Here is a 15,600-nt window from a genome sequence, read left to right as displayed (position 1 = left end):
TTGGTCTGATGTGTCATTTAAGGTTGATATTTCCTTATTGATTTCCTGTTTGAATGATCTTTCTATTAGATGTCAATAGGATATATATACTCCCAGATTGGGAACATATATACTGATTAGCATTATATCTCTTTGTTATAGTGTTCCCTTTATCATTATCAAAATTCCACCTTTGTCTGTTGTTACCTTTTATATCCTAAGGTTTGTTTTGTTAGATATAAAAGTGGCTACCTCCACTTTTCTCTGGATGCCATTTGCTTGGAGTATTATTTTCCACCCTTTCACTTTGAGTCTACATTTGTCCTTGTGACAAAGATATATCTCTTGGAGGCAGCGCATAGTTGGATTTTGTTTTTTATCCAGTTTGCCACAATGTGCCTTTTTATTGGTGAGTTCAGTCCATTTATACTTATGGTGATAATTGATATATGAGCGTTTCCTATAGCCATTTTATCTTTTGTTTTCTGGTAGCATGATGTCTCCATTGTTTCTTTGTTCTTGTGTTTCTTTCTGTTATTTTAGTTAGGTGGTATTGTATAATTTTTCTTTTTTTCTTTTTTGTGTCTTAGTTCTGTATTTTATTTTGGGTGGTTACCATTAAATTTGTGTAAAATAAAGTTTTATTTATACGGTAATCCATTTTCTTCAGCATGCATCTTATCTCCATTCCCCTTTGCAAATTCAAACCTTTACTCCCTCTCCTTTTGTTTTTATTGTCACAAATTACCCATATTTATGCTGTGAGTTTACTTCTGAGTTGCAGTAGCATGTTGTCTTCTTCTTTTTCTTTTGCTATGTTTTTATCTTCTTGACCCTTTATGTTATGTTCAAATGTATGATGCCCTATTCTGTGTAAGGGTTGCCATTTTTTCCTTCTGTCTGTCTGTTAGTAATCTTCCTAATAGTTTTGTATTCTTTTGACTTTTTGTTTTAGGTCAAATAGCCTCCCTCAATACTTCTTGTAATGCAGGTCATGTGGTCGAAAAATTCCCTCAGCTTATATATATCCAGAAAGGTCTTTATTCTTCCTTCATATTTAAAGGATAACTTTGTAGGATATATTAATTTTGACTGGTAATCTTTCCCTTTCAATAGTTTGAATATTTGATTACACTTTCTCCTGGCTTGTAGAGTTTCTGCCGAAAAATCGGATGATAATGTAACTGGCTTTCTCTTGTAGGTTACCATTTTCTTTTCACTTGCTTCCTTGAGAATTCTTTCTTTGTCATTAACTTAAAAAAAATAGTTGGCATTCATTATTGTTCAGCTTCAGGTGTACAGTACACTGATCAAGTATCTACATCTTCCCTCAGGTGGTCTCCCAAATGGGACCTGTGTCCATCAGGTACCCTACAAAATCTTTACAACATTATTGATTATGTTCCCGAAATTATTTTTCAAAAACTCTGAGGCTATTTTGTGTTTACCGACTGTTTTCTAATCCCCTCACCTTTCCCCTTTTCCCCCCACCCGCCCATCTAACAACCCTCAGTTTTTCCTCTTTGTCCCCAGAACTGTTTCTGATTAGTTCATTCACTTAGTCATTAACTTTTGACAGTTTCAATATAATGTGCTTTGGAGAAGGCCTTTTAGAATTGAAGTAATTAGGTATATTGTTGCTTCTTGAATTTGAGGATCCAGTTTTTTTCATAGGTTTTCAAATTTCTCCTTGACTATTTCTTTGAATATGCTCTCTGTTCCCTTATCCCTTTCTTCTCTTTCTGGAATGTCCATTATTCTTATATTGCTCTTTCTGATGGAGTCAGAAAGTCCTTGTAGATTTCTTTCATTTCTTTTAACTCTCAAGTCTCTCTCTTCTTTCATCTGTGCCAGTTCCAGATTTCTATCTTCGATGTCACTGATTCTTTCCTCCATCTGGTCAGCAATATTTCCTGAGGTTGAAGTTTCATTCTGCGTCTCTCTTTTTTTTTTAAATTTATTAGTTTCAGGTGTACAAGACAAGGTAATACTTAGACGTTCATCATTTATATCCCTCACACTGTGAACCCTCCTCCCCCCATCCACTATCCCTCCGACCTCACACCGAGTCATCACATTATATACATAAAATTATAGTTGGCATTCATTAATGTTTAGCTTCTGGTAAACATTAATGAATGCCAACTATAATTACATATATATTATATATATATATATATATATATATATATATATATATATATATATATATATATATATGTAATGCGTCTCTTTTATTGAGTTCTTCAACTTCAGAACTTTTACTTTGTTCTTTTTTAAAATTTCAGTCTCTTTGATAAAATATTCATTTTGTTTGTTGATTTTATTTCTGAGTTCATTAGACTGCCTGTTGGAGTTTTCTTGCATCTTGTGCTTTTTCAGAACTGCAATCTTGAATTTTCTGTAATTTGAGTCACATATTTCCATGTCTTTAAGTTTATTTTCTGCAGAGTTTTCATTTTCTTCCTGAGTTGCCTTGTTACCATGATTATTCATGGCAATTAATTGATTATTTCTCTTCCTGGGCATCTACAGGTGTGAATTCTGCAGCAAGTTGATATGAAGAAGTCTTTCTTTTGATTTACAGTACGTAGTGCTGGAGTGTTTTATTTTCTGCTGTTGCAGCTTCTTGTGTGGTGGCAGATTTCCTGGGGAGTTGGGCTTCTCCTCTCTCACCAGGTCACCTCAGTTTCAGGGTACCACCCCCATGAGAGGATGTGGTGGGTAATACGTTTCTGAATCTCTGAAATCCCAGTGATGTCCCTGCAGCCACATGTAGAGCTGTGCTCCTCAGCCTCCCCAGATGACTGCTGTGGTGATCAGCCTTGAAAGATTGGGGCACGGTGTAATGACAGAGTCAGCTAGTGTGTTTGTGGCTTTGCTCTATTCTAAGTAATGTCCACTGCCAGACCAGAGCTGTCTCACCCCTATAGCTTCTCCGTTGTCCCTGGAATGATCTGCACTGCGTGCCTGCTGCTCAGGTACTGTCTCTCTAGTTCTCAGAGATGTAGATATTCTGCTCTTTAATCTGACTCTTCTATACCACTTTTTTCCTGGGGCACATTACTAACACTGGGAGGGTGTGGTGGAGGCGAGCTCTGGGAGGTTGGGAGGAGGCTACCAGGCTCCAGTGTCTTTGTTTTCTTCCTGGCATTGATGGCTCTTAGACCACAGTTGTCACACTTGTGTGTTCAGTCTTTGCCCCACGTCTCTGCCCCAATCACTGGGTTTAGCTATACCATTTTTCCCTGAAAATAAGACCTAGCTGGACAATCAACTCTAATGTGTCTTTTGGAGCAAAAATTAATGAGTCCCAGTTTTACATTGTTTTGTATTATGTAAGACCCGGTCTTATGTTACAGTAAAATAAGACCGGGTCTTATATTAATTTTTGCTCCAAAAGACGCTCTAGAGCTGATTGTCCGGCTAGGTCTTACTTTCGGGGAAACATGGTATTATGTCCTGATCCCTAAGGCAGAATTGCTGGGGCCACAGAAAGTGTACCTGCGGTCTCAATTCTTTCCTCTCCAAGAACTGTGGTGAGGTCTGGGCTGTGTTGTGTGGGCTCCATCTTTGCACTTCTCCCTTCCCTTTTCCCCTGTTTGTACCAATTCACCCACCTTCAGATATTTCAATGTGCAGATCTCTCAGACATGTTTGTGCATTGCATGGGGGATCCTTTGAATTATAGCTGTTCAATTAGTTGTAATTTCAAAGGGAGATATCAAGGAGCACCCCTCATGCTGCCATGTTTCTGATGTCACCTATACATAATTCTTTTTATGCACCATGGTATTAGATTTGCTACTATTTTGGAGGGATTTCACATCTACATTCATGAGAGATATTGGTCTCCAGTTTTTTTTTTTTTTTTTTGGTAGTATCTTTGTTTTTGGTATTAGGGAAATGTTGGCCTCATAGTGTGCATTAGGAAGTATTCCCTCAGCTGTGTCTTCTGAAAGACATTGTAGAGAATTGATATACTTTCTTACTTAAATATTTGATAGAATCTACCAGTGAATCTATCTGGCCCTGGTGCTCTCTGTTTTGGAAGCATTATAAATTATTGATTCAATTTTTTAATGGCTATAGGTCTATTCATGTTGTCTGTTTCTTATTGTGTAGGTTTTGGCAGATTGTACCTTTCTAGGAATTGGTGCATTTCACCTAGGTTATCAAATTTGTGGCTGTAGTATTGTTCATAGTTGTTTTTTTATTATCTTTTTAATATCTTTGCAATCTGTAGTAATCTCCCTTTTTCATTTCTGATGTTACTAATTTGTGTCCTCTTTTTTCTTTCTCTTCTTGGTCTTTAAAAACATTAACAATGCATATTTGTAGCTTATATACTTATTTCTGCACTTGCCTGAAAGTCTCCTTTCTAACAAGATCTAAGATATTTTTCAATACAATTTTATTATTTTTGTAATGATTCTCAAGAAATGGAATTCATCAAAGGACCTGAGATCCTGTTAGTTTAGTCATTTGTTTCCCTTCCCTGATTTTGCTATACTATCAGTTCATATTTCTTATGTTTTGAGTACAATTTCATCTAAGGGTGGTAAATTGATTAATTGATAATCAGCCATAGTAGTCAATTCACATTTCAAATATATCAGAAAGCAAAATTTGTTTGTTTATTGATCATTAGGTGGTTCTGGAATTTGCAAGGAAAGTATTTGGAAATAAGGATAAGACAATTAAAGCAATCATTTAGAAGGTTCAACTATATCCTGAGGCATTTTATCTGGACTTCTGCTTTTAGATGGGAAAATGATCACTAATTTATTTACTTTTCAATAGATTAGCTATAGTGATACAACAAATTCACATAAACTCAAATTCTGAAATAAAACTAGATTTCTATAGCATAAATTTGTTTCATAAATGGAAATTGGAAAGGGCCATATATATTTTTCATGTATATTTTAAATCCTGGGTCTTGTTTTTCCCCTTAGGGAACCTATGATTGGTCAGCATTTTCCCTTAGAAATACTTCTGGGGGAAAAAAAGTATAATTTATGACTTAAATACATTAAATTTTTGGAATAGAAAGTGTGATTTATTCATAAATTTGCAAATTCTTCTCTGCTGTGCACATTAACAACATCATTCTTTAAATGTTATTTTTACACATCGGTATTTATTTCTATGAGCTTCTCCAAGTTGATATAGATAAATAAGAGTTAATTTGGCTGTTAACCCATTTTAGCATCAGGTTCTGAGGTTACCCAGGGACTTATAGGTGATACCGTGGTTCCCATCCACTGATCAGCTATATGAGCTTCACTAAGTTATTTGTCCTCTCTGTGTCTATGTTATACTCCTGTGCAAAATGTGAGTGATACTTACCCTGCACATTTTCCTGGATTATTAAAAGAATTAAGTAAAATAAGAGATGTGGATGTACTTGAAATACTATAAATGCATGCAAATGTATAAGGCGTTAGTTACTGCAATGTCGCTGCAAAGGCTCTTTCCTCATATTAATCTTAAATGTGCGCCTTGTCCTCAGGATGTGATGGGAAGACACAAAACAAGTACAATCCCCATTCTGCACACTCATCAGTCAGCTTCCTCCAACTTACACAACTGTAATGTACCTATTGGAAGACATGTAACATTTTTAGGTCTCAGTTGCAGAAAACATTTAAAATAGAACTGGCCTGGATGAATTTTTCAAAATAAATTCTAAATAATGCAAGATTCTTAGTGGGAACTGTGCCAGGGCTGGAATACATACCTAAGAAAAATCAACCTGCACCTCACACAGGTAGCCTTGATCATACCTTCCCCAGGTCAGTGACAGAGATAGCAAGACTCATACCAGGCCTTGTCTCTGACTTCCAGAGACCTTGACATCTGACAAGCCATATACCTGAATCTGTAGAATGGGGAGGGAGGTTAGTACCATATGGGGCTGAGGCAAAAGTGGAGCAGAAAGGACATGTCTCTTGAATACGTACCTTTTGATGCCCACTCACTTAATCAACTAACATTTACTGAGTTTGAGTACCAACTATTAATTCATTTAGATCCCAAGGATAAAGTGATGAAAAGGAGCAACAAATTCTTGACTTACACTTACCAAATAAACAAATGATAGAAGAGCAGAGAGAAGAGCAAATGTAAAAGTACATGGCTTCAATAGGCTTAGTGATTCAAGGAACAGAGGAAATGCCATTGTGACTGCATCCTAATGAGTGAAAGGCAGAGTATTATGATAGGCCAGATCATGGAGGGCTGTAAAGGAAGTAAGAAAACATGAAAATGTTTATCACTGAAGTAGTGAAAACAGACCCAAGAAGAGCCAAATTGATTGAACCAAACTTTAGCTTTTTGGCTGAGACGTAAAAGAAAACAAAATCAACCAACCAAACAAACAAACAAAAAAAAAAAAACAACAAAAAAAAAACATTCTGATTCTGGTGTATTTAGTTTGATGACTCTTAAATAGGCTGTCAAACATCTAACAAGAGAATGAAATGTTCTGACATTTTATCCCCAGTAGGCATATCTTATGCCTTTTGGGTTCTGGAAACCTACCTTGAGAAAAAAAAAAAAGCAATAGCTCACAATTTACATTGTATAATGGGATTTCATCTGAACGTCAGAATGGGAGTACTGTGATAGCATCCTTCTCAGATGACATAGGCCTGGGCAAAGTCAGCAATACTTGCCAGTAATTAACTGTACTAGAAATCCAAGTAGCAGCCATTTTGATTAACTTCGTTTATAAACCCAATGGGTACCAGCAATCTGTATTCCTGTGGTTTGTAGAATAGCTGGCATATTGTGAAATTTCAATTTCTGTTGTTAGTATGAATACTTACAGTGCTTTGAGGTGATCTTAGAATTATTGATTAGCATGCTCATCCCTTCTGTCAGGATTGTTATCACTTGACTATAAAAACACTTAGTTTTGAAGAACACTTGGCACTTTGCATTTTTAACAGCATCTACCTGTTGATGTTTAGAACAGATATGGTTCTGAAATGTCCTACCAAGAGATTTACAGTTGTCCTTGTAAGTCTGACCAGGTTGCTTCTGATCTCTCCCTTAACTTTCCTTTTATCTTTTGTGTGGTTGCTATCTTCTGGAGTCCAGGTGGGTAGTCCTAGAGTGGGTAGGGAAAGGTCATGGGGTATGCATAGGGAAGTGAAGACCATATTATATTCCATAAATACCCTTATGAAATGAGTTAGCCAATTAATGACCAATTTGTAAAGTGGCCTTGTGGTAAAATTCAGTTTTAAAACTCTTTATAAGGCTAATATTGGTGAATTAATACAGAGTGACCACTCTCTACTAGGATTTGCCCTTTGTAGGAACCCGGAAATTGATCCCTGACATATCTCGGCAAATACCTTAAAAAGCTGTGTAAGCTAACAGACATATTTTGTATGTTGATCTGGTTTTTGGTGTATATCTTATAAAAGGAAATGTTGGCTTAGAAACCAATGGCAAAATTAAGCAACCTTTGGAAATCCTAGTAATGGACTGGCCATAGGGGCAGAGAGCAAATGGCTATATCTCTACTTGTAGACCTTCTAATAAGTCTTCACTATCAGATTTTTAATACACAAATATTTATCACTGGGAAAAAAGTCTGAGTATCTTACAGTTCAGAAGATAGGTACAACTGCTCTATGTAGATACCTCATGGTCAAAGATGTCCACATTAGCATTTTGTTTCATATATTCTGTCAGTTGAAGTAGAAAACTGTTCCGTGTTTTGATGTTGTTTCTGATTTCTAGGCAAGGTCCTAAATGGAAAAGTCAATACTCTTGAAATATATAGAGTACAAACAAATTGTAAACACCCAAATAAAGTCATTTTTCTATTTTTCTGTTTTTACAGGAACTCAACATATTGCATGAAGGTGTCAATGTCCTTGACTGTTGCAGAGAATGAATCAGGCCTGTGCTACAATAGCAGGATTCGCTATTTAGAAAAATCTGAAGTCACTAAAAGAAAAGAGATCTCCTGCCCAGACATGGATGACTTTAAAAAGTCCGATCAGGAGCCTGATGTTGTGTGGTACAAGGTAACTCAGCATGGTGTTAAATGCATTTTTTGCTTTTTTTTAACTTAAGTCAATAGGTGTTTTGGGGGTAGGAAAAGAGAGAGGTTTTATTTCTAGTTTTTGGTATTAGATATTTCACTGATAAGAATCACCAGATTCACAGCTACATAATTCAGAGCTATGACTCCTTTATATCACTGTTTTTCATGCACTTCCATCAGCAGGTGTCAGAAGCAATCCCACCTTCTCCACCTGTTAAAAATGAGTAAAATCTCCCTTCACCTCAACTTATGAGAGCAAATGGGAAGAACAGTGAAGATTTAAGAAAGTATTTTAAGAACATAGAAATATTTACTGTGAGGAGCAAAGGCTTAGCATTACAAGTAATACTACTTACAAAGAATAACAACTGTTCTGGCATATACTGCAAGGGCCACTGCAGTCAATGCAGAGGAGAGAAATGGGCCCAGTGCAGGATGTGTCAACACCAGAAATGATGTGTTTAGCTAGAAATACACCACACTCAAAGGGTGAACAGAAGAGAGTTGAAGGGACTATTTACAGAGGTGGGGCTAGGGTTCAGGGAACCAACAAAGGAGGAAGCTGTAAATCACTACCACTTCTTGGCCTGCAGTGACAAGGGGAAGGAGCAGTGTCACTGGAACCTGGCAAGAGTGGTGCAGACCTGTCAAGAGCTGTTGCCTTAGTGGAACACATGAACTGTGGCAGTTCATATAGGGATAGGAAGGATAAACACCCTACCTCCTCTTAACTCTTGCCTTCTAATTTCCCTCCAGTACTGCCCCCTCTCTCCCAAGTGAACTCAAACAGAAGTCAGAGGGAAAAACCAGGAGATAGAATCAATAGTCTTCAACTTTCCTGGGCATAGATTAGGACACAGAATAGGTCTAGGGGAGGAAGCAGAGAAATAACCATACAACCTTCTAGCTATGATGTTCTAGCTGCTATCCTGGAGTCCTGTTGTCCTATGACAAGACTGAGTAGCCTCTGCCAGCTCTGAGCCACAGTGGTTGACACGTAATAGAGTTTTAAATGTGTTGGCCAGAGATGACCAAGGAGGTTTTCTGCACAGGTGCTGTCCACATTGTTGAAACCAAATACACATAAAAGGTAAAACAAGTTGTTTCTATAGAATCTGACAGAACCTCAGTTCCCAGGGAAGCCTATACCCTAATTCCTACAGCTGCCATGTGTTTTTACGTTTGGAAGGATCTCCATCTTCCCACCTGGATAATTAACCAGTAGACACCAAGAGCATGTCCTGAACTAAGACTTCAAGTCTCTATGTGAACTGTCCTCCCCCCTTTTTTTCTTAAAGAAGATAATATTTTGACATATAAAAAGGAACACGATGTTTGTTATGCACAAATACAGAATATTCGTATTTTTGTGGGACTCTTCATACCATCATCAGCCTTGTTAGTATCGATTAAGCATTTGCTATGTGCCATTCACTGGGCTAAGCTTAGTCACTACATTATTTCATGTAAGTTTCCGTGCAACTCTGTGTTGTGGGCACTATTATCCTCACTTAATAGAGAAAAAACACGAGGCCTAGAGGTATGTGGAAACTTTTTCAAAGTTACTCAGATAACAAAGACCAGTTTTGTATTTAAGGCAGTGTGATTCCAGAGTCCATTTTCTTACTACCCTCTCCTGAAATAGGCCTGGGACTAAACCCAGCCTTGATCACAGGCAGTTTTCTAAGATGCAGTCCTGGTTCAGAGGAGCCCACCAAAAGACAGAGGAAGACGGTCTTCTTTCAATTTTATAGTTGAAGAAAGGAGGTTAAGAAGCTCAAAATTTAGTAGCTAGAAGTAAAATCCAGGTCACCAGCCTTTTCTTCCAATATTCATTCTACTATTTCATCTTATTATCCTTCTGCCAAATTATTTCTTCCCCCTCCTTCACATCTGTACACATCACTATCATCATTGAATGCCAAAGCAATTTATTCACTGGGCAATGCTGACCATCAGTCTTTCTTAGAAATAGACTGACCAGTAGTGATGCCTGGATAATACCATTTAATATTTCTACAACATTTTACAATTGATAAATAATAATCATGATAATAGGTGACATTTCTTGAGTATTTACTATATGAGGTCTGACAATTAAGTTTGCGAACTCGTTGCAACATTATTGCTAATCTTTTGTGATATCAGAGGAATTATTCATTATGAATTTGTACCAACTGGACAAAGAGTTAACCCAGTTTACCATTTGGAAGTGCTGAAAAGGCTGCATGAAAAAGTTAGACGACCTGAATATTTTGCCCCAAATTCATGGCTCTTTCTTCACTACAATGCACCAGCTCCCACGGCACTGTCTGTAAGGGAGTTTTGAGCCAGTAAACAAATAACTATTGGAGTACCCTCCCTACTGACATGATCTGGCCCCAGTGACTTCTTTCTTTACCTGAAGATAAAGGAAATATTGAAAGGAAGACATTTTGATGACATTCAGGACATCAAGGGTAATAAGACGAAAGCTCTGATGGCCATTCCATAAAAAGTTCCAAAATTGCTCTGAAGAGTGGACTAGGTTCTGGCATCGGTGCATAGCTTCCCAAGGGGAGTACTTTGACAGTGACTATAGTGATAATCATCAATGAAGTAGGTAACACTTTTTCTATGATGGGGTCTTGTCAGACCTTAAAACGGGCTCTGTTTTAAGTGCTTTAGTTGGATTAACTCAATCTCTAGAAGTACCATAGGAGGTACGTATTACTATTATCTCAATTTTACAGAAGAGGTGACTGGAAACTCAGAGAAATTAAGTGACTTAAAAAAAGTCACACAGCAATTTGTGACTTGCAGTTTGGCTACTGGGCTCATCCTCTTAGCCATTACACTAGACCAATGAATCACCAGAACCCAAATTTAAAGAGTCCCTGAAGCTCCCAGATACATTGTTAACCCTGCTTCTCACACAAGATTTCAAGTAAATCTTTGAAAAAAATGTATTTATGTATTGGGGAAATGTTTCTCTTTTTTAGTCAATATTTCGGTAACCTACCCTGCTTGCTTTGGAGTTGTGCATACCATACAAGGGTGAGCATGAACAGATTTTGCTCTGGCTACAACAATGTAAAGAAGAGGACACACTTATTCACCGTTCATTGTGGTACACATCCAAAGTTGGAAATGTACCATGTATTATCACAGGGTTTTATAATATCACAATGTATTATACAGTGTTTTCATAGTGAAAAGTATGTGTGTTGCATGATCCTTATCCCAGTCATCTTTTCAGATGCAGGTAATACTATCGAAACTGGTTTCTTTTCTATCCATTTCTGCTTTTTGCTTACTCTCTAATTATTTTGTATCCCTCTCATGTTCTGTTATGTTATGGTTTCCTAGACTGTCTGACATATGCTATGGTAGGCTTGTCAGGACTATCTTTTCATGCCTGCATGTAATCACAGCTGGATAGCAAGGTAGAAGAAAATCAGGTGGCACTGGGGCACGTTCAGAAAGATCATTAAGATTATCCTGATTTCCTGGGAAAATACGAGATATGTGCTTGGGGCCTGTATCTCCTTTATTTGAACTCTATCAGTTGGCAAAAGGAAGTGAAGAGAGAGGCTACACTTTTAGCACTTCCTCCTGACACTGTATAAATGAGGCTTAGACATTAGAATAGAACATACAATAATGTTAGTGATTTTAGAAGCACTTTTGAAATTAGAGCTAAAGATTCTTTTCTTTACTCAACTAAGGATACTAGAACAACCTCATTATTCACTGAGAACACTGTTGTCACAGGACTGTAGAGTCCTTTTTCCCCATTTCAAAAAAAAAAGAATCCTCTAACTTTAATAGGATATCAACAATGAAAACACAAATACATTCCTTGGGGTGAAACACTCATCTATGTGATTAGTTACCTCGGTTGCTAAAAGCCTGATGTTAATGAGGTCAAGGCTACCAGTTTGAATCTTCCTTTTTGTTGCCACAAGAATCTCAATTTCAGATGTTTGCCATTGGTTATAAACGGTATGGATTGTGGCCATACCATACGGGTGGTTCAGTGCAAATTCATTCATTCGTTTGTAAAACTCTTCATTCTTTCAACGTATTTATTGGGTATCTACTCTGTGTTGGGCACCATGCTAGGAACTGGGGATAGTGAAGTGACCAAAATAAATACATTTCCCTGTTCTCAAGGTGGGGAGGTAGATAAGTAAACAGCTTCTCCTCAACACTCCAGGAAGGAGCTATGTCAATTTAAACATCTAAAGAACAGCTCTTACTTGAAATCAACAGCATTTGTATGGAGTAAAGGGCAGTAGAGATAATAATAATTCTGTTTTTAACCATAGACAGACACAAATGTCTTTGCAAAGGAAAATTTTAAAATTAAATAAGATCAATTAATATTTCCACAGTATAAAATATGCAACAGCAAAGTTTCACAAATCTTTTCATGTTATAGCGCACCTAGAAAATGATAATATGCCACAGTGAGGTGACTGGATGAACATCCCTGAGGGCTCAGGCTGCTCCAGATCCCATGTGACTGATTTAAGGCTGAAGCTCAGATCACTGTGACTATTCACTAGTAACTATTCCCTAACACCCCAGGGTGCTATGGCACACTGGCGTGGATGCTCTGGTCTACTTTTCCATAAAATGTAACATATACAGAGGGTGCCAAAAAATGTATCCACATTTTAAGAAAGGAAAAAAAACTGTATTAAAATTGTAATACTGAATATATACCAATAGCAAAAGAACACAAGTCACGTTTGACTTCTGCAATTACAAGTGGTGCTCAAAGTGGTTACCATTAGCTTAATTTCAATACAGATTTTTTCTTTCTTAAAACGTGTATACATTTTTTCGGCACCCTCCATAGTTATTTAAAGCTGGGTGAGTAAGCCAATCCTGGTTGTTCTCCAAATGCCAGGGTTGTGTGGAAGGATGCTGTAGCTCCTCTATTTGAGCTTCATCAGTATCAACAGGAGGTGAGGCTACTTATTGGTGGCTGTCATCATCATGTTTTCATAGATCAGGAATCTTAAATAGCTTACAGAGGGTCACTTTGCTAACACATGGCCAATTAGAGGTTCAAGTCCTGAACTCTTGACTTCTAGTACATATTATTCTTATAACTCCACTCTGCTCTGCTAAATGCATTTTATGCACTTAATGTACTGAAATTATTGATGTAAACAGAATGCTCTTTCAAACTTGTTATTTCAGAAAGAGTTCATAAAAGGACTCATTAATAACTCTAAGTGTCCAAAGCAACTCAAATGAACTTGAAAGAGAGATTTTCCTCAATATCAAACTGGGACTAAGTAGAAGGAATTTCAATACCATAGGGACCCTAGAGTGCATCTAGCCCAACTTATTTCTTTTATATATGAGGAAACCAAAGCTCAAAGAGGTTAAGTGATTTGCTTAAGTCTAATGAAACCCATTTATCCTTGTCTTTTGACATTTGCTTAATTTTACAAAAAGCTTGAACACCAGCCAAAAGAACGGAATATCTATCTAACTATGTATCTATATATCTTTTTCAAAATGTGATCATTTTCATAAATCAATGTAAATGTGTATAAAGTCAGTTGTACCCTGCTCTTCTACTCCATTATCACTACCTAAGATATCTAATGTTACCTGTTTGTTATATCATTCCACACTTTCCTCTATGCCAATGCATTCTCTCTATATTATTTTTACATATACATATATGCAAGGTGTGACAATTAAATTCACAAACTTGCCACCTTGCATTTACGTTGCCAACATTGTACAAACAGTTCAGTAAGATTTCATAACCCTGGTATATCAGTGTCTCACAGCTGTGTTCATGTCAACATCTGGCAGTGTCTTGCTGAGTGGTGTTCATTATTGTTGTTGCATATTTTTGTGTGCCGTTGCAAGACTGTCGGAGTGAATTAGAGCAATGAACAAACATTAAATTTCTTGTTAAACTTGGCAAGAGTGGAAGTGAAATCAGGGACATGTTAGTACAAGTTTATGGGTATAATGCCATGAAGAAAACAGCAGTGTACAAATGAATTAAACATTTTTCTGAGGAGACTGAATGCGTCATTGATGAAGAGAGGTCAAGGCAACCAGGAACAAGCAGAAGTGATGAAAACATGGTAAAAGTTAATCTAATTGTGCGTCAAAATCGTCGGCTGACTGTGGAAAGCATAACAGGACAAGTAAACATCGATGAAGAAACAGTTAGGAAAATCTTCACTGAAAATCTTGGCATGAGAAAGATGTGTGCAAAAATGGTCCTGATGAAACCCTCATACACTGTTGGTGTGAATACAGATTGGTGCAACAGCTATGGAAGGCAGTGTGGAGGATCCTAAAAAAATTAAAAATAGAATTACCATATGACCCAGCAATCCCTCTTCTGGATATTTACCCAAGAAAATCTGAAAACATTTATCTGTAAAGGTATATGTTCTCCAATGTTCATTGCAGCTCTATTTACAGTGGCCAAGACATGAAAACTGCCAGTGTCCTTCGATAGATGATTAGATAAAGAAGATATAGTATATATACACAATGGAATACTACTCTGCCAAAAGAAAAGATAAAATAGTACCGTTTGCAACAACATGGATTGATCTTGAAATTATTGTGCTAAGCGAAATAAGTCAGACAGAAAAAGTAGAGAACCATATGATTTCACTGATATGTGGTATATAAAACTGAGAACAACAAAAGAACAAGACAAACGAAGAAATAAAAACTCATAGACACAGACAATAGTTTAGTGGTTACCGTAGGGTAAGTGGGGAGGGGGGGTTGGTGAGGGTAAAGGGGATCAAATATGTGATGATGGAAAGAGTACTGACTCTGGGTGGTGACCACACAATGTGTTATAGAGATGATGTATTATATTATTGTACAACAGAAATCTATGTAACTTCACTAACAACTGTCACCCCAATAAACTTTAATAAAAAAAGGGAAAAATGACCCCAATGTTAAAAACTCTTAGCAAAGCGGAAATAGAAGGATCATATCTCAACATAAGAAAAGCCAAATATGATAAACCCACAGCTACCATCATACTCAATGGGGAAAAGCTAATACCATTCCCCTTAAGATGAGGAACAAGGCAAGGTTGCCCACTTTCTCCATTTTGATTCAACATAGTTCTGGAAGTTCTAGCCACAGCAAACAGGCAAGAAAAAGAAATAGAAGGCATCCAAATCTGTAAGGAGGAAGTAAAATTGTCATTATATGCAGATGACATGATGCCATGTATAGAGAACCCCAAAGACTCCACCAAGAATTTATTCGAACTGATAAATGAATTTAGTAAAGTAACAGGATACAAAAATTAATATTTAGAAATCAGTTGCATTTGTATACACCAATAATAAACAATCAGAAGGAGAAATTGAGAAAACAGTGCCATTTACAATTGCCTCAAAGACTATAAAGTACTTAGGAATAAATTTAACCAAAGAAGTAAAAGACCTGTACTCAGAAAATTATAAGACACTGAAAAGAGAAATTAAAGAAGATACAAATAGTTGGAAACACATACCATGCTCATGGATAGGAAGAATTCATATTGTTAAAAT

The 15,600-nt window shown here is 36.9% G+C and overlaps 1 protein-coding gene across 1 annotated transcript in view; it reads left to right on the top strand.

Moving 5' to 3' along the window:
- The window catches only part of IL1RAPL2 (interleukin 1 receptor accessory protein like 2), a 760,470-nt gene that overhangs the window by 50,871 nt on the left and 693,999 nt on the right, over positions 1-15,600 (top strand). The window contains exon 2 of the mRNA XM_081043405.1: positions 7,841-8,027. Within this exon, the coding sequence (XP_080899531.1) occupies positions 7,841-8,027 (187 nt within the window). The remainder of the gene's footprint in view (positions 1-7,840; positions 8,028-15,600) is intronic.

Source organism: Rhinolophus hipposideros (genome assembly GCF_964194185.1).
Source record: "Rhinolophus hipposideros genome assembly, chromosome: X".
Lineage (NCBI taxonomy): Eukaryota > Metazoa > Chordata > Mammalia > Chiroptera > Rhinolophidae > Rhinolophus > Rhinolophus hipposideros.
This window is presented reverse-complemented; position numbering and strand designations above follow the sequence as displayed.